The sequence below is a fragment of the Chlorocebus sabaeus genome, chromosome 1 (genome assembly GCF_047675955.1).
Source record: "Chlorocebus sabaeus isolate Y175 chromosome 1, mChlSab1.0.hap1, whole genome shotgun sequence".
NCBI classification, from domain to species: Eukaryota; Metazoa; Chordata; class Mammalia; order Primates; family Cercopithecidae; genus Chlorocebus; species Chlorocebus sabaeus.
In genome coordinates, this window is record NC_132904.1 from 7,224,124 (window position 1) to 7,248,513 (window position 24,390).

A 24,390-nucleotide genomic window follows, 5' to 3' on the forward strand; every position below is an offset into this window, starting at 1 on the left:
AGGGGGCCAGGGAGGGCTGGTGGCACTGTCTTGGGAGGAAATGTCACTGGCTTTTGAGCATGACAATTGAGGTCATTAGGATGGCACTGTGGCAATGCAGAGACACATTTCTGGCATTGTTAAGAGAGGAAAAAAAATGAATTCCCAACATGGTCTAATCACACAATTGTGATGTGTGTAAAAGTAATGCAGCACATAGTCACGGGCTGGGCAGACCAGGGGAAAACAGAAGGCATGGGTAATGATAATGGAAGGGCCGTGAAGAAACCCTCCTTCCTCCTGCTCCTGTTGACAGAATGTCACCTGTGGGCTAAATATACCCGTAACAAAGAGATCCACAGAGGCTCCCGGGCCCTGCCCTGCCAAGGCTTGGCATGTTCTGGGAGTCCTGGGAACAGGGTCACAGCAGGGCTGGGTGGTAGCCGGGGGTTGGCCAGAGGGCAGGACCGAAGGCCCAAGGTCTCCGAGCAGGCTGTGGGTATAGCCAGGTGGCAAAGCAGGTTCAGGCTCCCCTGTGCCTGAGGCTCTTGGGAGCTGAAGGATGAAATCCATGCCCGGTGTGGCAGAAAAGGGGGCAGGGCTGGGGACACAGAAGGAAAAGCCCTAGGAAGGTGACATGAAATGACAATTCGCATTCATTTGTTTACTGATTTTATGGAATACCAGTCTTTGGGTGATATTGGAAGTGGGGTCTAGGCTAAGACCGGAAATGAGGGGGACGAGGAGAAGGAGGAATAACTCCCCTTATGAAGCACTTACTATTTATGATTTGCCAGGTCCTGTTCTAAGCACGTCACATATATTAACCCATCCAGTCAAGGCAATCCTGTGAGGTTGGTTCTATTGTTTTCCCCATTTTACAGATGAGGAAGCTGAGGAACAGAGGAAAGATCTGCCTCCAGACAGACTGGGTCCAGATTTGCACCTGTAACCCTGACACCAGGCCCCAGGACTCAGGCAGGCAGAGGCAGAGGCAGAGGCAGGGAAGAACTCCAGGCCAGGAGAACAGCATGTGCAAAGCCCTGGCGCTGGGAGAGTGGCGTCTGCACTGTGCTGGGCGCTGCACATCCATCAGTTCTCTAAATCTTCCCAACAGCCCTGAGGCAAGGCTCATCGTTTGCATTTTACAGATGAGTAAGTAGAAGCTCAGGTTTCACCACCTGCCCAAGGCCATACAGATAGGGGGTGGGGGCTGGGGGAACTAGACCTGTGAGCCGGAGGGTGAAAAGTGATGGGAAAACCCGGGCACACCCTTCAGATCAGCCCTGAGCTTCCCAGGGGCTGTGTTAGGGTAGGAGCTGGAGTGATGGGGAGCCTGGGCCTGGCAGTCAGGAGACCTGAGGGCACGTCCTGACCCCGTTACACTCTGAGCCTCACTTCTCTCATCTGTGAATGGGGAGAAGAACAAAGGGAGAAAAGATGGCTGGTGTATTTCAGCTCTGACCCCATCTACCATCCATGGGGAGGGCTGCAGGAGTATGTCTGGAGTCTCGAGGCATCTCCGGGGCAGCTCCCATCTCCCTGCTGGGGCACAGGGTGACAGGGTGGGAGCAATGGCCCTGGACTGGGTGGCATCTATTTTTTTTTTCCTAATGAGACAGAGTCTCACTCTGTCGCCCAGGCTGGAAAGCTAGAGTGCAGTGGTGTGATCTCAGCTCACTATAGCTTCTGTATCTGGACTGGGTGGTCTCTGAGTTTAATGCCTCATGAATCTAACATTGACCTTCCTGGATTTATTTTCCCTTGGCTACTTGACAGCCTCCAAAAAAGGCCTCGGTGAGCGGATTCCGAGTCACAGGCTCATCCCCAGGGTGCAGCAGGACGAGGGTCTCCCTGGGGACCCTCTCAAGTGAAAGAGAGAAAGTCACTTTAACAGGAAGGAGTCACTTGAGTGGCAAGATGAGGAGACGGCAGACTGGGCCAAGCTTGATGTCCCCAGGGCTGTCTGACCTTGGGCAAGTCACTGACTGTCCTTGACAGTGAAGGCAATAATGGCAAGGACAAATTACTCATGTCCCACGGACACCTCCCACCCAGGCCTGGGGTAAGGGTCTCGTAGGCGTGATCCAGGAGGGGCTTGCCCTGGGCACTCACCGCTCAGATGGTATTCTGCCACATCCACTGCCATGGTGCCTGCTGTGGTGACTGTGACTGGAAGGGAAAAGAGAGTGAGCGGATAGGGCTGCAGAGAGTCAGCGTCCCGTCCCCAGGTCCTGGCCTCCCGGCACACGCATGCCTGTCATCCAGAGCTTACACTCCACTATAAGGGACGTGCTACTAAAGGAAGGCTTGGCATTTTAAGAAATGATGTTTAAAGCTCTTTTCAAGCATTCTAAGACTCTTTTCAGGATTGCCAGATAAAACATAGGATGCCCAGTGGCATGTGAATTTCAGATTTTGCTTTGGTTTCTTTTTTCTTCTTCTTCTTTTTTTTTTTTTTTAGATGGTGTCTCTCTTTGTTGCCCAGGCTGGAGTGCAGTGGCGCGATCTTGGCTCACTACAGCCTCTGCCTCCTGGGTTCAAGTGATCTCCTGCCTCAGCCTCCCAAGTAGCTGGGATGACAGGCATGTGCCACCACACCCAGCTAATTTTTGTATTTTTGGTAGAGATGGGACTTCACCATGTTGGCCAAGCTGATCTCAAACTCCTGACCTCATGTGATCCACCAGCCTCAGTCTCCCAAAGTGCTGAGAACACAGGTATGAGCCACCGTGCCCGGCCAAATTTCAAATCAGCTTTTAATATGTGTGTCCCAAATAGTCCATAGGACATACCTACACCAAAATCTTTTCCATTGTTCATCCACAACGTCAATGCTCCTGGGCAACCTGTTTTTGTATTTGCCAAATTTGCAACCCCAGCTCATTTCCATCCTAACAACATCAGGTTGACCAGCGGCGACACGGTAGGCGACTCATAAGAGCAAGGCACCCCTGGCTTGAGCCAGAGCCTTCCTTCAAATGCTTCCATTTCGATTGGGAAAGAAAGGCTGTATCTCTGCAATATTCTATTATCAGTCCTTTCACTGCTTGGCATGGTTTCTTCCCCACCCCACCCTCCACCCCCAGCTTTTAGGAACAACTGAAGTTGTTCTAGAAAGGTCTGGAAGCTCCTACAATCCATTACCTGAAGCTAGGCGACTGCTCATTGTTTTATTATTGTGCTAAGAAGTAAATCTGGCTCACGGATGTGTTCTCGATGGGTGTGTGTGGGGAGTCCTGGAAAAGGGAAACTGGGATGGGCTGCGCTGATCTCAGGTCAAGGGCGCAGAGGGCCAGGATAACGCCCGCCCCAACTTCTGGATTCCCGTGTCGTTCAGAGAGGTGGTTACACACAGTAAGCCTGCAGGCCTGCTGCAGGGTGGTAGGGCGAGGGGAAGGGGACGTGAGAACTGCAGTGATGGCCTGGCCCGAGGGCAGCTGCCTTTCTGCCCAGCAGGAATGCCACCCACTGTGGCTTGATCTTCTGGCACTTTAAAGAAAAGCCAGATACCTGAAGTTTTTACATGCAGTTTCCTGAGTTTTAAAGGTAGCAACCAATTTGCAAAAAATCCAAACACCATTCAGGTGCAGTATAAAAAGTCCTCGGGGAGCGTGACCCACCAGTTCCTGACCCCTTGGAGCATCCTGTAGGTTCCCTTTGGGACAGGGGTTGAATCAGAGGGTAAAGCTAAGGCCCTCAACATTTTCAGGAACCCCGGGGTTCTCCCCAATCTGTGGCTTTGGAGTCAGGAAGCTGGGGTGCCATGCTTCAGTCAGGGTCATCCAGCACATTTGGGATGCCATAAGTCCTAGTCCACCCCCTTAAGTCCGGGGATGCCCAGGAGCCTCGAGAAGCAGGTCAGGTAAGTTGCACAGCCAGCTCCTGGCTCCCAGTTCTCCTGATGCTGCCCCCACTCCCACAAGGAGATGTGCGTTGTCATGGAGATGGAAGGGCGGTGCTAAGCCAGGAAGGGCTTCATCCGTCCTGACTAGAGTGGAAACTCATTCCTGGGCCTGGGCTGGAGATAATGATAGGAATAGGCAACCTTGCCGAGCACTTCTTATACATCAAGCCCCGTTCTAAGCACTTTGCTTATATCTGACCTCATTTAATCCTCCTAACAGCCCCATGAGGTAGGTACTATTATTATCTCTGTTTTGCGGGTGAGAGTCCCAGGGCATAATTTGCCCCAGGCCACACAGCTAATAAACTGTTCAACCCAGGCCGTCTGGCTCCATGCTCCTAACCACTGTGTCTCACTGCAGGTGGGCATATGGTTTCCAAAAAGTTTCCTAAGAATCTGCCAGTCAAATGGGTCACCGGGTCCCTGTCCAAGGTGGTCCTAGCTCCTGGCAGAAGCTGGCCTGGATATGCTGAAACACATGCTAACGTGCACACACGCACCTCCCAGCCTGCTGCTGCCTTGCCGGGAATCAGATAAGCCATCGGCTTTTTCCTGCTTACCTGGCACAAGCTGACTTTGCAAGAGTGGAGCCAAGCTGGGACAGCCAATGCCAGCAGCATACGAGCAAGGTATGCAAGGCAAAGTACATCCCACGGCACAACAGGCGTGCTATGGGACAAAGCCTCAAGCTGCATCCGGCCTCTGGCTGTCGGAGGCCCCATCACCTCCACGGCTGGTCCAGCTCAGACCCCAGACTCCCACGCTGTCTGTTCTCTTCTCTCCCTTTAACACGACATCGTTTCCCAGTGAGCTGAGATTTCAGTGAGGGTGTGAATCACTGCTAGGCACACCCCACAGAAGTTCCTTTTTTTCTTTTTTTTTTTTTTGAGACAGAGCCTCACTCTGTCACCCAGGCTTGAATGCAGTGGCACGATCTCAGCTCACTGCAATCTCTGCCTCCCAGGTTCAAGCAATTTTCCTGCCTCAACCTCCCAAGTAGCTGGGATTCGAGGCATGCGCCACTATGCCCAGCTAATTTTTGTATTTTTAATAGAGATGGGGTTTCTCCACGTTGGCCAGGATGGTCTCGGAACTCCAGACCTCAAGTGATCCTCCCGCCTTGGCCTCCCAAAGTGCTAGGATTACAGGCGTGAGCCACCGCCCCTGGCTTCCAAACAGAAGTTCCAGCCTGGTGCCCTGTGAAGGCAGAATCTCATCTGCCTGAGTGGAGGGAGAAGAGAACCTCGGGAGAGGTCGAGGCTCCTAGAGGGGGTCATCCTGAGCACAGGGTTTGTAGTCAGCTGCACCCAGCTCTGACTCCCATATCTGCCCCTGGCTAGCTGCAGTGGCCTTGGGCAATTTTCTTAGTCTCTTAGAGCCTCAGTTCCCCATCTGTAAAGCAGATGTGAGGCTGCCAGGAGGGTGGAATGAGAAGGTACGTGTAGTCAGGCTTGGTACGTATTGGCTGCTGTGGTTAGCAGCCTGGTGATGGCCCACACAGGCCCCCTAATCCCTAGTCTGGGCAGTGTGGGCAGCACTGCCAGCCTACAGATGTGTTGATTTGTCTTACATTTAAGTGAGTTGCCAGCCTTTTAAAATTGAAAAATTTAGCTGGGTGCAGTGGGTTGTGCCTGTAGTCCTAGCTACTGGGGAGGCTGATGTGGGAAGATCTCCTGAGCCCAGGAGTTCAAAACCAGTCTGGACAACATAGTGAGACTGTGCCTCAAAAGAAAGCAGCGTGCGGTGAGGGGGGGGACTTTCCCATTAAAAATTGATTTAAAAAGGATTTCCAGCTTCCCTTTGAAAGTTAGAAGATCTGGCCAGGCGCAGTGGCTCATGACTGTAATCCCAGTACTTTGGGAGGCCGGGAGCACCTGAGGTTGGGAGTTCAAGACCAGCCTGACCCACACGGAGAAACCCCAACTCTATTAAAAATATAAAATTAGCTGGGCTTGGCGGCACATGCCTATAATCCCAGCTACTTGGAAAGGCTGAGTCAGAAAATCGCTTAAACCTGGGAGGTGGAGGTTGCAGTGAGCCGAGATCGTACCATTGCACTCCAGCCTGGGCAACAAGGGCAAAACTCCGTCTCAAAAAAAAAAAAAAAAAAGTTAGAAGATCTGGGGACAATGGGTTTGCATCTCCTGACTCCAGCAGGAGTTGGAGCTAAGTCAGCTCTGCCCCTTCCCTGGCTGCATCCTTCTATTCACTGCTAGAACCTGTTGGCCCCTAGACGCATCCCTGTTCATAAGCCTGGTAAAGTGGACTTTGAATGAGCTACTTTTGGTTTTTTTTTTCTTTTTTTTGAGACGGAGTTTTGCTCTTTTATCCAGGCTGGAATGAAGTGGTGCGATCTCACCAAGCCCAGCAAAGCTATGGGAGATTAAGAGAGGTTAAGTGACTTGCCCAAAGCCACACAGCCAGCAGTGGTAGAGCTGGGCCTGGCAGCCATTCCTGCTGCCCAGTCCAGCCCCTCTTTCATTAGCAGTGACAACCCTCATGCCATCTTCCCCATCCGTAAGACCCATGGGGCAAATCCTGTTACTACCCCATCCTCCACAGACTGTTCTCCACAGAGGAGGAGAGGGAGGCTCAGAGAAGGGCAGTAAATTGGCCCAAGGTCACCCAACCAGTGAGCAGGAAGCCGAGACCAAGTTGCAAGTGCTGGCTGTACAGCAGGTACCCTTCTCAACGGCTTTGCTCACTTTTGAGACCCCCTGACTCCATCTCACCCGGGACGACCTCAGTGGGCTCCCGCTGGCAGCCTGGAGGTCTGCCAGGCAGAGGGACTGTGGCTTTGGCTAGAAGAGGATAGTGACAAGGTACAGTAGGACCAGGGCAGCCTGTGACCAGAGCGTCCCCGGTGTCCAGACACACAGCAAAGAGCATAACATGGGGACCAGAGTGGCTCCAGACCCTCACTGAGCTCCCAGATTGCACATCCCACCCCCTGCAGCACCCCTCCCCATCCGACCAATTCGTTCAGTCCCAAACCCCCAGACCCTAAACTGCACAGAGCTTACTCATTGAAAACAGCTCTAGGTTCAAATTCCAGCTCGATCATACCTACCTAGCCATATCTCCTTACTGCTGCATGCATGCGGACATAATATGTGCTAAGTGCTTAGCACTGCGTCTGGTTGTAGTAGGTACACAATGTGGACATGATGATTCAATGGATTAATGGATCTCCCTTTTACAGATGAGGAAGCTGGGGCCCGAGGTCACCTAGCATACAAGTAGCAACACCGGGATTGGTGCCAGGGTGCAATGGATCTGGGCTTGGGCTCTTGGCCACCATGCTGACTCCTGACCAGGCAGGCCTTTTGGGGTGGGGAGTTGGAAGAGCCCCCCACTTCCCCCGGCTTTGCTGGAATCAGACCATGGCAGAGGCCCCTCCTGGGCTTGTCAGAGAATTGGCTTTCCAAGAATGCTGTGTCTCGGCAGGGGAGAGGGGCCTTCTGTCCCTGCCCTCTGCTCCACCCCACCTCCTTGCCCAGTGTCCTCACATCATTCTCTGGCTAGCAAGGGAATGGGAAGGGTTGGGAGGTGGGCCCAGGAGAGCCTCACCCTTCAAGCTGTGAGCCTCTTCAGGATCTTTAGGTTGAAACCTTTTCAAGTCCCCCTCCTCCGCTTTCTGAGATAACCACATCCTGCTGCCATCCCCCAAATAGCCCACAGAAACCGCAGGACAGACTGGCTGGGAGGTGCTGGCTGGCATTTCTTGGGCACCTACTGTGTGACTTGCTCTGTGTCATCTCAGCACCACGGCCCTCTGAGGGGGCTGCTACCCTGCTCCTTGCACTGGAGAGGAAACTGAGGTGCAATGTGGGCAGCACTGCCAGCCTACAGATGTGTCTTATTTGTCAGTCAGTCACCAGAGCTGACAAGTGGCAGAGTCCAGGTTTGAAACCCAGGCTGGGAGCCCCCACTCTGCAGAGCTGCTTAGGAAAGCTTTCAGACTTCAGAGTAGGGAGGCTGGGGGCTTGGGGACTTGTCCTAACCCTTCTTCACACTGGCTATGGTAACTTGGGTGGGTCTCCTGCCCTCTCTGAGTCTCAGTTTCCCATTTCTAATAGGAAGCACTATTGCTGCTGTGCTCTAAAACTGTAACCCCCTGATGGGGAGAAGGAGCTGACATTCCATGGTGCAGCTTTCCCAGGCTTTTGGGAATGGAGGAGGGCGGCACACAGTCTCTCTGCAGCCCCTGGAAGAGGACTCCCAGGATGGCCAGTTTAGGGCCTTCCACCCACAGGCCAGGCTCCCGGCCCCCCACCTCTCTCCCCGCACTTCAGCCCAAATCTACAGCCTTGAGGCCCTGAGTCTGGGCAAGCTTCCTTCCCTGCCCCGCCGTACCCCTCTCCTAAGCTCTGGAAAGCCCCCCACTCAGGCTGGTGCCACCGGAGACTGAGGGTCATCTCTGGCTCTTCACACAGCCAGTGTCTCCTTGGGCTGGGGTGCAACGTTTCCCTCCAGATTGGGACGGTTCCCGCAGACCCAACGCTTCTGCCTCAGGAACCCCCAGGGTGTATGGGGACCGGAGTGTCGGGAGGAGGTGTGAAGCCAGAGCAGGGACAGTGAGGACAGTCAGGTTGCTGAATGCGAAAGTGAGGGGCGTGTGTGCAGCGTGGGCGCGGGGAGGCGTGTAAATGGTGGGGTGAGCCGCGTGTGTGCACACGCGGGGCGTGCGATGCGATGCGCACTGCGCGGAGTGGCTGGGCCGGGTAAGGGTGCCCAGCGTGCGCGGTGCCGGGCATTTGTTCGTGTGCAAGCCGCGCGGAGGTGCAGGCGCGCAGAGTGCGCGGGGCTCTGGGGTCCCGGGCCCCGGACCCGAGGAGGGGGCTGTGTGCGTCCGCGATCAGGGTGTGATCCCGGCCGCGCACGGGGGTCGTCGGGGTGCGTACTCACCCGGGCTTCGCGGAGGGGCCGCCGCTCCGGCTGGGCTCCAGCTGCCTGCCCGCCTCCCGCAGCGCGCACGCACCTGCGCCTAGCCCGGCCGCCGGCGGCAACGCCACCCCTGCAGTGTCGCCGGGCGCCCGCCTCCGAGGGACGCGGCGCGGGCCAGGGGCTCGGCCGGGCCGGAGCGGTGGACCGGAGCTGCGCCGCAGTCCGGGCACGCTCCCAGGAGCCCGCCGCGCGCTCCCTCGCGCTCGCCCGCTCGCCCGCTCGCTCCCTCTTTAATTTAAAGTGACAACCTCGAGCGCTGTCTCTGCTCCCGGGGTCCGAGCCGGAGATCCCCAAGCGCGTCTGGGATCCAGGGACGCCCTGAGGCCAAGCCCAACCCCTCGCTCCCAGGCCTGGGGACAGGGATGGGAGGCATCCAAGAGGCAGGCCAAGCACTGGACTCAGAGCCAGCCGGCCTGGGTTCTAGCCCCAGCCTTCACGCTCTGGGTTATCCTGTTCCCTTTCTAGGCCTCAGTTTCTTTACCTTAAAAACGGACCCGATACCGCGCACCTCCGGCAGCCAAAGAAAACACCGACAGGAGGCGCAGCGGAAAGTTTCCCCTTTTCTGAATGGATAATTACTCCCTCCCACCACGACTGAGCTGTAACTGTAGGTCAGCTCTGTGCTGGTGCCTTACAACATCATCTCAGTCCTCACTGTGGCCTAGTCTGGTCGTGGTGACTCCATTTTTTACATGAAGAAACAGGCTCAGAGAGGTGACCAAGATCACAGAGCCAAAGGTCAGAGCCAGAATTGAACCCAGGTCTGTGTGACTTCAAACTCCATACCTTTAACCACTAAGGGGTCGTGCTTTCTCTCCTAAAGGAATGAATGAATCATTCAGGAGATATTTATGACGCCCCCGCAGGGGCTGGGCACAGTGCCAGGTGTGGGCGATCTCCCATCTTCCGGGAACAGGGGACAGGTCCCTCCCTGCCCGCGCAGTCTGGCAGTGAGGCACAGCTTGCATTGGGAGGGGCTGGGTGCGGGGGAAGTGCCACATGTTGTGGGCACAGTAACCAGGGGAGCAGGCTGGGTGGACACCTGGGGAGACCTCTCCAATGGTCTGGGGTGGGGTGAGGATCCCAGATGGGGAGCAAGTGTGCAAGGGTGGCAGTGCTTCCTGGCTCATCCACACTCTGGGCTTTTAGAGCTGAGGGCAGCCTGTGGGCACTGACCTCTCAGTGGAGGCTGGGTCTGTGCTGGCCTGGTGCAGTGCAGGCATCCTTGGTCTAGAAGACAGGGCGCTGGGGAGCCCTAGAAAGAGAGCTGCATCTGGCTAACACGGTGAAACCCCGTCTCTACTAAAAATACAAAAAAATTAGCCAGGCATGGTGGCGGGCACCTGTAGTCCCAGCTACTCGGGAGGCTGAGGCAGGAGAATGGCACGAACCCGAGAGGCAGAGCTTGCAGTAAGCCAAGATCGCGCCATTGCACTCCAGCATGGGCGACAGAGCCAGACTCCATCTCAAAAAAAAAAAAAAAAAAAAAGAAAAAAAAAGAAAGAGAGCTGCATCCTACCCTCACCCACAGGGGGCGCTTTTGTCTTCATTTCATTTCCTGGACCTGGAACAGAACAAATAGAAAGGGCATTTTATGGGGCGGGAGGGCCTGGGTAATGGGCCCTGAGCTTTCACTGCCATTTCCCATTTAACTCAACCTTCACAGCCAGCTGCAGCTTTGGTACGACTGAGTCCATTTGAGTCCATTTTCTTCACAGGACACCCAGGCCTGGGGAATGAATGGCCGAGTTCCTGGTTTGGAAGGGAGTTGGGAGTCAGACACATCATCAGGGCATAAAAGGGGCCAGACTCTAATAGGGGATTCTACCCAAGGAACAAAAGACAAAGTTGAGGCCAGCACAGTGGCTCAAGCCTGTAATCCTAGCACTTTGGGAGGCTGAGGTAGGCGGGTCACTTGAGGCCGGGAGTTCGAGACCAGTCTGGCCAACATGGTGAAACCCTGTCTCCACTAAATATACCTGTAGTCCCAGCTACTCTGGAGGCTGAGGGAAGATAATTGCTTGAACCTGGGAGGCGGAGGCTGTGGTGAGCCGAGATTGGCCTGGGCAACAGAGCAAGACTCCATCTCAAAAAAACAAAAAAGCAAAGTTGAGGCTGGTCCAGTTGTGGTGTCACCCTGGGGAGCTGATGCAGGGGCGGGAATGAGCTTGAAATGAGATCTTGTCAATTTCATGTTGAACACCCTTCAGTGATCAGAAAAGTCTACACGGGTACACCAAAAGACAAGGCTAGAATGTTCACAGTAGCCCCAAACAGGAGACCACAAATGCCCCTTATGAATCGAATGCATAGATGCATTGTGGTATAGCAACACAATGGAAGACTGTGCCATTAAGAAGAGAAGCAAAACTACAACCACTGATGAAAGGTGAATGAATCCACCAAGTGCAGTGGCTCACGCCTGTAATTCTAGTACTTTGGGAGGCCAAGGTGGGTGTATTGCCTGAGCTCAGTTTGAGACCAGCCTGGGCAACGTGGTGAAATGTTGTCTCTACTGAAAAATACAAAAGTAGCTGGGCGTGGTGGTGGGTGCCTGTAATCCCAGCTACTCAGGAGGCTGAGGCAGGAGAATCACTTGAAACCAGGAGGTGGAGATTGCAGTGAGCCAAGATCACGCCACTGCACTCCAGCCTGGGCGACAGAGACTCCGTCTAAAAAAAAAGTGGGTGAATCTCACAAATGTACTGCTGAGCTAAAGAAGCTGGACACATAGAACACTGCTGATGGTTCCATTTATAAGAGGTTCAAAGACAAGCAAAACTACTCCGTGCATGGGACTCTGCTCCCCATGGGGGTGGTGACTAGAGGGGCCTACGGGAGGATGCTGGGGTGCTGGTCACACTCTGGTTTTGATCTCAGTGCCCATCTCCTGGGTGTGTTCACTTTGTGAAAATTCATGGCATTGTACACTTATGATTTGTACACTTTTGTGCATGTGTGATATGCTTCGGTACAATTTACAAAAGCAAAAACATCTCGTGTGGCTGCATACTGCACTGGAAATGGAAGCCAAACTCCTTTCTGGGGCCTACAGGCCCTGCTGGCCTCTCTGAACTTTCATGCCACCATCCCTGTCACCTGCTGAGCTCCTGCCTCCTGGGCCTTCTGGCCTTCCCGATGCCTGCCAAGCCATTTTCCGCCTCAGGGACTCTCCCTTGCTGGTCCCTCTGCTTGGAGTGTTTTCCCTGCTCTCACCAATGGCTTCCTCCAACTTCTGTGCATCACACACCTCAGAGGTCACCTCCTCTGAGCGAAGCCCCTACTCATTCTTCCTTGGCCTCTGGGACACTTGGGACCGGTTCCTGAAGAGCAGGGCACCTCAGGGGAGGCCCCACCCTGAGGTCTGGCCCAAAGGATGCTCCATCTGAGAACCATAGAGATGCTGTGTGTGGAGTCAGTGACACTTACAGGTGAAGAGACTAGAAAGAAAAGGCTCCCAAGGCCACACAGCTGGGCCCTAAGACCAGCGCTGCAGCCAGCGGCTCTCTACTTTTTTTTTTTTTTTTTGAGACAGGGTCTCACTCTGTCACCCAGGCTGGAGTGCAGTGGCACAAAGATGGCTTACTGCAGCCTTGACTACCCAGACTCAGGTGATCATCCCACCTCAGCCTTCTGAGTAGCTGGGATTACCGGCTCGCACCACCACGCATGGCTAATTTTTTGTATTTTTGTAGAGATGGGGTTTCGACACATTGCCCAGGTTGGTCATGAACTCCTGGGCTCAAGTGATCCCCCCTCCTCGGCCTCCCAGAGTGTTGGTGATACAGTTTGGCTGTGTCCCCACCCAAATCTCATCTTGGATTGTAGTTCCCATAACTCCCACGTGTTGTACGAGGGACCCAGTGGGAAATAATTAAATCGTGGGGGCCGGTTTCCCCCATACTGTTCTCGTGGTAGTAAATCTCATGAGATCTGATGGGTTTTGTGATTTTTTGAGATGGAGTTTCGCTCTTGTTACCCAGGCTGGAGAGCAAAGGCACGATCTTGGCTCACTGCAACCTCCACCTCCCGGGTTCAAGCGATTCTCCTGCCTGAACCTCCCAAGTAGCTGAGATTACAGGCATGTGCCACCATGCCCAGCTAATTTTGTATTTTTAGTAGAGACGGGGTTTCTCCATGTTGATCAGGCTGGTCTTGAGCTTCCTGAGGTGATCCGCCCACCTCAGCCTCCCAAAGTCCTGGGATTACAGGCATGAGCCACTGTGCCCGGCGATCTGATGGTTTTATAAGGGGAAACCCCTTTCCCTTGGCTCTCATTTTCTCTCGTCTGCCACCATGTAAGACGTGCTTTTTGCCTTCTGCCATGATCGTGAGGCCTCCCCAGCCACATGGAACTGTGAGTCCTTTAAACCTCTCTTTCTTTATAAATTGCCCAGTCTTGGGTATGTGTTTATGAGCAGCATGAAAATGGATGAATACAGTTAGAACTGTAGGCGTTGAGCCACTGCACTCGGCCTCAGTTCTTCACTTTCCAGGCCCTGGCTCAGCTCATGAGGCACCAGCCACGTGTCTGCCCTGTGCATCCCACAGGCCCAACTCTTTCACTTCTTTTTTCTTTTTCTTTTTTAAGAGACAGAGTCTTGCTTTGTCACCCAGGCTGAAATGTGGTGGCAAGACCATGGCTCATTGCAGACTTGAATTACAGGGCTCAAGCCATTCTTCCACCTCAGCCTCCTAAATAGCTGGGACTACAGGCACATGTCACCATGCCCAGCTATTTTTCTTTTATCTTTTTCTTTTGGGTATTGCTCCTTGTGGAGCAGGGCTACCCCACAGGCAGTGTACCCAGAGCAGCCAGCCCAACTATTGAAAAAAGAAAATTTTTTTTCCTTTTTTGAGACAGAGTTTTGCTCTTGTCCCCCAGGCTGGAATGCAGTGGCAGGATCTCGGCTCACTGCAACCTCTGCCTCCCAAATTCAAGAGATTCTCCTGCCTCAGTCTCCCGAGTAGTTGGGATTACAGGCACGTGCCACCACACCTGGCTAATTTTTGTATTTTTTAGTAAAGATGGGGTTTCACCATGTTGACCAGGCTGGTCTCGAACTCCCGACCTTAAGTGATCCACCTGCCTCGGCCTCCCAAAGCACTAGGATTACATGCATGAGCCACCACGCCTGGCCTTTTAAATTATTTTTGAAATGTAGCCTCACTCTTGTCCCCCAGGCTGGAGTGCAATGGTGCAATATCTGTTCACTGCAACCTCCATCTCCTGGGTTCAAGTGATTCTCCTGCCTCAGTCTCCCAAGTAGCTGGAATTACAGGCACCTGCCACCACACCCAGCTAATTTTTGTATTTATAGTAGAGTCAGGGTTCCACCATGTTGGTCAGGCTGGTCTCAAACTCCTGACCTCAGGTGATCTGCCTGCCTCAGCCTCCCAGAGTGCTGGAATTACAGGCGTCAGCCACTGCGCCCAGCCTTTAAAATTTTTTTTTGTGGCCGGGTGAGGTGGCTCACTCCTTGGAGAGAAAGCACTTCCCTTTCCCTTCTCTTTGTTCCCAGATGGGACTCCCATTATGCCACAACCTGCCTGATGGCCCCCCTGCCTCCATGCCAGGGTAAGGATGTGGCCCCTGGAAGCAGCTGTCCATAACACAGGTCCTTGGAGAGCAGCCCATGGGGTGCAGAGAGGATGCTGAGGAGCTGGGCCTGCATTGGAGGCCAGCACTCATGGGGCCAGGCTGCGGCCAGCAGGGGTGGCAGGGACTTGCTCTCCCGCGCTGGCCTTGGCTGCCCTGCCCTCCTGTTGTGACCCCCTCCCCAGGGACTACTGGTGTCTATTTCCAAAAGACACCTGTGCTGCCTCTCCACCTGTTACCGGGATCCCCTTGGTTGGGGGAAGCTTAAGAAGGAGCTGCAGCTCTGGATGCAAGGCAGGGATCTCCCATTGCTGCGGGAAAGTAAGGGCCCGGAGAGACCGAATGGGGTGTAGGAGAGTTTACTCAAGGTGTACACCAGCTCGGTGGACTCACATCTAGAAAGTTTGAGCACTAGATGAAGAAAGCAGTTGTCTTTTAAGTAGTTTGTGCCAGGAGCTACATGACGCAGGAATATTTTACAGTGACATTATTATTATTTTTTAATTTTTTTACTTGCCCATTCCAGCCACTCTGCACACACCCAAAGCAGTCTGGCTGCCACCAGCCTCCAGGGAGCATCAAGAGTGGCAGTGAGGAGACCATGAGGATCCCTGCTGCCCTGGAGGGCAGGACAGGGAACCTGGCCAGGTTTGTGGGCCACGGACAGCCAGCCAGGGCACCTAGGCCCCTCTGGGTTCTCAGGCCCCCATGCCACACCTCGATGCTGTCTCCATGTGAGTCAAAACGGCCTTGGGGCCTGCCTGCTACCCCCACCCCCACCCCTAGTCCTACCCCCACTATGATCCCTCAGCCCCTTATTGTCCAGTCTGGGTCTCACCCACAAGGCCCCAAGCTTCCACCAGCTCCCCGTTGCTGGGTCCCCTGCCTGGCTCACAGGATGGCCTCAGTGCCTGGCAGAGGGCAGCCCGGCAGGAGCTGCTGCTCCAACCCTCTCCAGAGAAGCTGGTGCTGGGAGCTTCAGGGAAGCCAGCCCTTGGATCTATGGGCCCTCACCTGTTCCCCGCCCCCATACTCAGCTCCGCTCCCCCGGGCATCTGCTCTGGGCGCACTGCTTGGATTCCCAATCATCAAATCCATTAACAAGATCTTCCCTCCTTCCAGTGAGCACTTTCCATGGGATGTGGAGGTGAAGGGGACACCCTCCCTGATCCCGGACACATCTACACACATCTAGGCTGATGGAATGGTTGCGAGTTGACTTGTGATCCCCCAAAAAGATACATCAGTATCCTAACATCTAGCACTCGCGAATGTCATCTTTTTTGGAAACAAGGTCTTTGCAGATGTAATTAAGTGAAAGATCTCAAGATGTAATCACTCTAGATTTACAGTGGGCCCTACATGCGATGGGTGGTGTCCTCATAAGAAATAAAACAGGGACATCTCAGTCACAAAGGCACAGAGAGAGAAGGCGGCCACGTGGAGACGGAGGCAGGGGCTGGAGTCATGAAATCCTCAGCCAAGGAACACCAAGAGTTGCTGGCAGCCCCCGGAAACTAGGACAGAGGCCTGGGATGGATTCTCCAGAGAGCCTCTGGAGGGAACCAGCCCTGCCAACACCTTGATTCTGGGCTCTGGCCTCCAGAACTGTGAGAGAATTAATTTCTGGTTTTGTAAGCTGCCAAGTTTGCAGTAATTTGTCATGGCTGCCCCAGGAAAGGAACACAGACGGCATTAGCCCCAGCCTGTGCTAAGGGCGCTGAGCAGACTGCAGCCGAGTGGAGGGCAGGGAGGCCCTGCCCCGGGAGCCACACTTGACAGGGGCCTGTAACCTTATGGGAAGACACACAGACAGGGGAGGATCCATTCAGTAATGAGGTAACTGGCTGGTGGGACCCTGGTCCAGGGAGGGGGCTTGTGGGCCAGGAGCCTCGAAGGGTGAATGGGATGGGCTCAAGGACTAAAGGCCTTGACTGTCAGGGTTGGGGGCTGGGACAAAGAGGAGAGAGACAGGAGCCCTCGCTGAAGACCAGAAAGGCCCAGACGCTCACTCAGCTCCTGGAAGGGCTGCAGGGAGAAAGGGAAGAAGGTGCAACCCTGCCAGGCCCTGAGCACCAGCGCCCTGAGGAAGCTGCAGGGAGGCAGGTATCAGCTCGGCAGACTACAAGAACTTGCATGGCCAGGGCCCCTACAGTGAAAATGACCCCGAGATGGGGCAAGCTCCCCATCAAGGGAGATATATAAATAAGAGTGCCTGGTAGGGATCCTAGCCCCAACTAAGTTATGTTACCGGTGGTCCCTGAAGACCCCTTTGCAACCTGAGACACTACATACTGCCTGGCTGGGCTGCTCCTCTCCACTCTGTGTGTCAATTACACTGAATTGATCAGGCTCAAGCCACTTATACCCACTTTCCTTCTGGACTCTGGAGCCTGCGCCTGTGAGGACAGGGACTCACTCCTGGAGACCCAGAATTCAGGAATGACCGGCAGATTCCCAACCTCCTCCCAAAGGAAAGGATGACCCCCCCAGGTCTCAAAAGCCTTATCTTTTCACAGTCCCCTCCCTTTGAAGGAAGAAACACAACAGCCCCCTTTCAGTGTGTGGTTACTTCATGCTAAATCTCTGACACAGCACGTGTGGTTAAGAACACTGAAGTCGCTGTGTGACCTTGGATTAGTTCCTTACCTTCTCTGTGCCTCAGTTTCCTCAACTGCAAAATGTAGTTAATAACTGTGCCAACCTCCTAGATGAGACCCTCAAATGAGATCCTGAAAAGTGACGCTCTTAGCATTTTAAGGTTGACAGAGAACCAGCTCCAGTGCTGACTTCAAGGTCCGTTTGCCTCATTTCCCTGCTGATATTTATAAGCATTACATTTTCAGAGGGATGCTGGTCTGAGGGCCAATGAATGAGACAGACCCTACCCTCTTGTACTCATAATCTGATGGAAAAGGCCAACTGATAGCCAAGAAGTTACAAGGCACTGTGATGTAGCAGCACAAAGGTGGAGTAGTTCACTCAGTCTGAGGTGGGAGGGCTTCAGAGAGCATTTCTTGGAGGAGGTGACTTTTATTTATTTATTTATTTTTTTAATTTTTTGAGACGGAGTCTCACTCTGTCATCCAGGCTGGAGTGCAGTGGTACAATCTCGGCTCACTGCAACCTCCACCTCCCGGGTTCAAGCGATTCTCCTGCCTCAGCCTCCCCAGTAGCTGGGACAACAGGCACCCACCACCACGCCTGGCTACTTTTTGTATTTTTAGTAGAGGCAAGGTTTCGCCATGTTGGCCAGGCTGGTCTCAATTCCTGACCTCAGGTGATCTACCCCGCCTCAGGCTCCCAAAGTGCTGGGATTACAGGTGTGAGCCACCATGCCTGACTGGAGGTGACTTTTAAACCAAGACCTGGGCCGGGTACAGTGGCTCACACCTGTAATCCCAGCACTTTGTGAGGCTGAGGTGGGCAGATCACGAGGTCAGGAATTTGAGATCAGCCTGGCCAACATGGTGAAACCCCATCTCTACTAAAAATACAAAAATTAGCTGGACGTGGTGGTGGGTGCCAGTAATCCCACCTACTCAGGAGACTGAGACAGGAGAATCGCTTGAACCCGGGAGGCAGAGGTTACAGTGAGCCGAAATCGTGCCACTGTACTCCAGTCTAGGTGACAGAGCAAGACTCCGTCTCAAAAAAACAAAACAAAACAAAAAGCAAACAAAAAAACCCCCAAAAAACAAAACCAAGACCTGAAAGATGATCAGGCATCAGCCAGGCAAGGTGGGTGGGAAAAGACAGCCCAAGCAGAGGAAACTGGGCAGATACCAAGAGACTCTGTGGAGGGGTTTTCATAGCCTACTGCCTCAGACCCCGTGTGGAAAGAGCCGACAATGCCTGACATCTGGGGAAAATGATTGGCTTCCAAATAAGAAAAGAAAATGAGGCTGGATGAGGTGGCTCACGCCTGTAATCCCAGCACTTTGGGAGGCCCAGGCAGGCAGATCACCTGAGGTCAGGAGTTCGAGATCAGCCTGACCAACATGTTGAGACCTCATCTCTACTAAAAATACAAAAATTAGCCGGACATGGTAGCACGCACCTGTAATCCCAGCTGCTCAAGAGGCTGAGGTAGGAGAATTGCTTGAACCCAGGAGGTGGAGGTTGCAGTGAGCCAAGATCGTGCCATTGCATTCCTGACCAAAACTCCATCTCAAAAAAAAAAAAAAGAAAATCAAAGTTAATATGTGTATACTTTATTATTTCATTTCATTTCGTTAGAGATGGGGGTCTCATTATGTTGCCCAGGCTGGATTCAAACTCTTGAGCTCAGGTGACCCTCCCCGTCAGCCTCCCAAGAAGCTGGGGCTACAAGTAGGTTCCACTGCACCTAGCTAAGTTAATATTTGATCATGCACAAATATGTTGTCAACGAGGATACTGCACCTGAACATAGTGTAATAAAAAATTCTACTTACTGTGAAATACGACGTGTGTTTGTGTGATGTGTGACATGTTTGTGTGGCGTGCTACGGGATGAGGCCTTTAGGAGACAGAAGACCCAAGCCCTAGGCAAAGTCTTAAATGGCTCTGACCCCAAAATTCTTTCTCCACTTTCCCAGGTCTGGAATTCCTTTGTTTCAACTTGTTCTAGGAGTCAAGACAAAAAAAGGTGTGGGCACCATCACCGATAGACCCCTGGTAACACAGGACAACCAGAAGAACCACAGGAACGCATCTCCTGACCCCTCCGCAGGCTCTGAGTCACAGCTGGAAGCTGCCCTTTCCCAGGTTGCTCGGGGACAGGTCCCAGGCCCTCACTGGCATGAGCAGGATGCAGGGCAGCCACAGAAGGCATTTGGAGGTGGTGGCAGGTGTCACCAGCAGGGTACTGGGCAGCCAGTTAACACGGAGCCGGAACAGGTCTGGCAAGACAAAGGGGCATGAGCTCAGGGTTGGGCCCAGGGCCCAGGGAGGGGTGGGGGGGACCTGAGGGTTACTGGGGCTTGGCTACATCATGCTGTCCACTGTCTGGACACTGCCCCCATCTTGGCTGCAATCTCTCCCTCCCAGCCCTTGGGGCCCAGCATGTTAGAACTGGGGCCTGGACCTGGGCGAGGTGGCCAGCTCCAGAAGTCACACTGCCACCACCCGCCTCTCCACGAGGGAGTCTGGGAGAGAAATGGCACAGATGTTGCTGTGGGGCAGAATGGATGAGTGGAGATGATGCTTCAGGGTAATCCCTAAGACTCAGTTCTGTCTTTTTCTAGCCTGGGAGGGACAAAACATTGTCCTCTACATGTCTCCATCAAGCCAGAAATCAAAGGTCAAATGGTTTCAGTGTTTTCTCACTGTCACTTCAGCTTCTTGTCCAGCTGTCACTGTCCTTAGGCCATACACTTTAAGCTTCCGCCACCACCATGCCCTACTCACTGTTTCTCAAACACACCAAGCCCTTTCTTGCCTCCATGCTTTTATTCAATGCAGTTCCTTTTGCCTGGAACGCCTTCTATTTGCTTCTTTCTAGAGGATGTAAACTCTTCATCCTTTAAAACTCTCCCACGAAGACTTCTGTAAATGCTCCAGCAAGTCACTCACTCCCCTTTCCTGGACTCTCCCTCTAACACATTTACAGTGTCTGTCCTGGAATTATTTGTTGCTGTGCCTGTTCCTACTAGACGCTGGGAACCTGAAGCATAGATGAGGTGTCTTATTCATCTCTCTAGCCTTCAGGCCCAGCATATAGCAGGTGCTTTGTCAGTATTTAAAAATCAAGGGCCGGGGCCGGGCGCAATGGCTCACGCCTATAATCCCAGCACTTTGGGAGGCTGAGGTGGATGGATTGCTTTAGGCCAGGAGTTCGAGACCAGCCCGGCCAACATGGTGAAACTCAGTCTCTACTAAACATACAAAAATTAGCCAGGTGTGGGGGCGCATACCTGTAGTCCCAGCTACTCAGGAGGCTGAGGCATGAGAATTGCTTGAGCCTGGGAGGTAGAGGTTGCAGAGCCAAGATCGAGCTGCTGCCCTCCAGCCTTTTTCAGGAAAAAAAAAAAAAAAAAAAATCAATCAAAGGTGGGGCATAGTGACTCACACCTGTAACCCTAGCACTTCAGGAGGCCAAGGCATGGGGATCACTTAAGCGCAGGAGTTTGGGACCAGCCTAGACAACAAAGTGAGACCCCATCTCTACAAAAAATACAAACATTAGCTAGGCGTGGTAGCACATGCCTACGGTCTCAGCTATTTGGGAGGCTGAGGTGGAGGATCGCTTGGGCCTGGGAGGGCGAGGTTGCAGGGAGCCAAGATGCACTGTACTCTAGCCTGGGCGACAAGAGCCAGACCTTGTCTCAAAACACTACCGCCACCAACAACAAAAGCCCCAAGAACCTACATGCATGCAGTGTTTATATACCTGGCACCATTCTCAGAGCATTACATATATTGGCTCACTCGATCCTCCCAGGACTCTTATCACCAAGCTTCCTTTATCAGCCCGCAGGTTACACATTCGGAACCTGAGGTACAGAGAGGTTAAGAAATGTAGTCAGGCCGGGTGCAGTGGCTCACGCCTGCAATCCCAGCACTTTGAGAGGCTGAGGCAGGCGGATCATCTGAAGTCAGGAGTTCAAGACCAGCCTGACCAACATGGTGAAACCCCGTCTCTACAAAAATACAAAAATTAGAAGGGCATGATGCCGCATGCCTGTAATTCCAGCTACTCGGGAGGCTGAGGTGGGAGAATCGCTTGAACCCAGGAGGTGGAGGTTGTAGTGAGCCGAGATCACGCCATTGCACTCTAGCCTGGGCAACAGGGCGAGACTCTGTCTCCAAAAAAAAAAAAAAAGAGATGTAGCCATCTCACACCTGTAGTCCTAGATACTCTGGAGGCCGAGGTGGGAGGATCACTTGAGCACAGGAGGTTGAGGCTGCAATGAGCAATGATCACGACACTGCACTCCAGTCTGGGCAACAGAGCAAGAACTTGTCTCTAAAAGAGAAGAAATGTAGCCAAGAATAAACACCAGCAGGTGGCAGAGGTGGGATTCAAACCAATAGTAACAAGTAATAGTAAAGAGTTGATGAATAAGCAGTGAATAAAAGAACTGAAAGGAGGAAAAATCAGATTAAGAAGGGTTTCCTGGGCGGGTGCAATGGCTCATGCCTGTAATCTCAGCACTTTGGGAGGCTGGGGCGGGCGGATCACCTGAGTTCAGGAGTTCAAGACCAGGCTGGTCAACACGGCGAAACCCCGTCTCTATTAAAAATACAAAAATTAGCCAGGCATGGTGGCACGCGCCTGTAGTCCCAGCCTACTCTGAGGCATGAGAACCGCTTGAACCCGGGAGGCGGAGGTTTCACTGAGCCGAGATCACGCCATTGCACTCCAGCTGGGGTGACACAGCAAGACTCTGTCTTAAAAAAAAAAAAAAAAAAAAAAAAAGGGCTTCCTCAGGATTGGGAAGGAAGTGCTCCTTGTCAAAAACGAAAAGGAAAAACCCTCTATCCAAATCCACTTTTTTAATTAAAAAAAAAAAAGGCTGGGGTGCGGTGGCTCACACCCAGCACTCTGGGAGACCAAGGTGGGAAGATCACCTGAGTTCAGGAGTTCAAGACCAGGCTGGCTAATGTAGTGAAACCCCGTCTCTACTAAAAATACAAAATTAGCTGGGCATGGTGGCGCATGCCTGTAATCCCAGCTACTCTGGAGGCTGAGGCAGGAGAATCACTTGAACCCAGGAGGTGGAGGTTGCCGTGAGCCGAGGCCGCCCCATTGCACTCCAGCCCAGTCCGGGCAACAAGAGTGAAACTCTGTCTCAAAAAAAAAAAAAAAAAAAAAAAAGAAAAAAAGAAATATATTAATTCCTCTTCCCCACCCACTCCCTTTTATTATTGCCTCCCACTCAGGAACTGAGAACTCGGCAGGTAAAAATAGCAAACCTGAAGGAGTCTGAAGGAAGTGTTCAGTGGAGCACCCCACACAGCTGTGACCCCTGGGTCCTGCAGAACCTGAGAGGGCGGCCCCTGGGTAAGGCCAGGGACAGGCCATGGTGCAGTCCCTGGGAAGGCCCTTCGCCCATGAGCCTGACGCAGGGCATGAGAGTTCCTTAGTCTCACGCTCCCCTTAGGGAGGAGTGTCCTCTGGGCCTCCGGTCCCAGCCCCTCTGGGCCAGGAGATTTGGAGCTCTGCTGTGGTTCCTTCCGCCTCCTACTCACTAGGAAGCCTACCCTGCCTCTCTATCACCCTAGGTCTTGGCCTCAACTTGCCTCCCAGGTGTTCAGGCGCCCTCAACCTCACCAGGAAGTCCACTCCCTCACCATGCAGTCCACTCCCCTATCTTGCTCATTCTTTAGGACCTGAATCATTTTCCCTTAGTCGGTGAAGCCTTCCCAACCCCTAGCAAGCAACAGAAACCCACTCAAGCTGGGTGAAGCAACAGAGGTGGCTTTAACAAATAGATCCAGCATTGCAAGGCACCTCAAGGCAGCAGCGCAGCCAAATGTCCATAAACGACAGGATCAGGATTGGAGAGACCATTATAAGCCCAAGTGCCCTTCACCTTCCTTTTTCCTTTGCCAGCCACAGCTCCCCCAATTAACATTTTCACAACTTCAACCTGAGCCAGTGTCGGGAGAGAGCTCTGATTGGCTGGCTTGGGTCAGGTGATCAGTCCTCCTCCAACCCACAGTGGCCAAGAGCGTGAGGGTCAGGTGATACATATGAGCATGGCTGCTGAAGCCTGCCCTTGACGAGGGGAAGAGTCAGGGATATTGACAGCTAAGAATGCATCTCTGATGCCTGCTCATTCTTCACCTGTGCTGAATGCACCATCACGGTGCTGATGGAGTGCAGCAGTGAGGACGAACAGAGGCCACTCTCATTGCCACCGTGGTTTTGGTGGGTTTTAGCCAGCTTCTTTACTGACTCTTCCTGTGGAACTAATCTCTCTGCCTTTGCAACTCGATTTCCTCTCTGCTTGTGTTCTGCTTGCTGTTTGAACTGGTTGTTTGCGTGCCTACCTCTGTGCATGAGTACATATGAAGACTCCAGCCTGCAGTACACACACCGACTTCTGTATCTAGTTCAAGGCCTCTCTTTAGGGTTGGCTTCACAGGTGTAAAACCTGAGCTTGCACACAGGGCCCAGTACACGGTTAATGCTCTGCTGTTGCTGTCTTACAATTCTTTTTTTTTTTTTTTTTTTTTTTTTTTTGAGACAGGGTCTAGCTCTGTTGCTCTAGGCTAGAGTTGAGTGACCCAATCACTGCCCATGGTGTTACCAGAAATGGGTCCTGGCCCAGACCCCAAGAGAAGCTTCTTGGATCTTGCACAAGGAAGAATTTGGACGAGTCTATAAAGTGAAAGTAAGTTTATTAAGAAAGTAAAGAAACAAAAGCATGCCTACTTCATACGCAGAGCAGCCCCAAGGGCTGCTGGTTGCCCATTTTTATGGCCCTTTTTTTTTTTCTGATGGGGTCTCGCTATGTCGCCCAGGCTGGAGTGCAGTGTCATGATCTTGGCTCACTGCAACCTCCGCCTCCCGGGTTCAAGCAATTCTCCTGTCTCAACCTCCTGAGTAGCTGGGATTACAGGTGTGCACCACCATACCCGGCTACATTTTTGTATTTTCAGTAGGAACAGGGTTTCACCATGTTGGCCAAGCTGGTCTCAAACTCCTGACCTCAAGTGATCTGCCTGCCTCGGCCTCCCAAAGTGCTGAGATTACAGGCATGAGATTATTTCTTGATATGCTAAACAAGGGGTGAATTATTCATGCCTCCCCTTTTTAGACCATATAGGGTAACTTCCTGGCATTGACATGGCATTTTGTAAACTGTCATGGTGCTGATGACAGTGTAGCAGTGAGGACGAACAGAGGCCACTCTCATTGCCATCTTGGTTTTGGTGGGTTTTAGCCGGCTTCTTCACTGCAACCTGTTTTATTGTAGCAGGACGAGCAGCAGACAAAACTCCTCAGACACTGAGTTAAAGAAGGAAG

The 24,390-nt window shown here is 52.9% G+C and overlaps 1 protein-coding gene across 6 annotated transcripts in view; it reads right to left on the reverse strand.

Annotated features, from left to right (window-relative positions):
• The window catches only part of SYT12 (synaptotagmin 12), a 28,056-nt gene extending 18,432 nt beyond the window's left edge, over positions 1-9,624 (reverse strand). For 2 of the 6 annotated variants that reach the window (XM_037998985.2, XM_007969561.3), the window contains exons 1-2: positions 8,795-9,308; positions 2,095-2,151 (exon numbers count right to left, since the gene is read on the reverse strand). Coding sequence is in view for 4 of the 6 variants with exons in the window: in XM_007969561.3 (XP_007967752.1) it covers positions 2,095-2,128 (34 nt within the window). In the remaining 2 variants the exon portion in view is untranslated. The other 4 variants (XM_007969621.3, XM_037998986.2, XM_037998983.2 and 1 more) reach the window with 4 other exon arrangements.
• Positions 9,625-24,390: the final 14,766 nt, after the last annotated feature.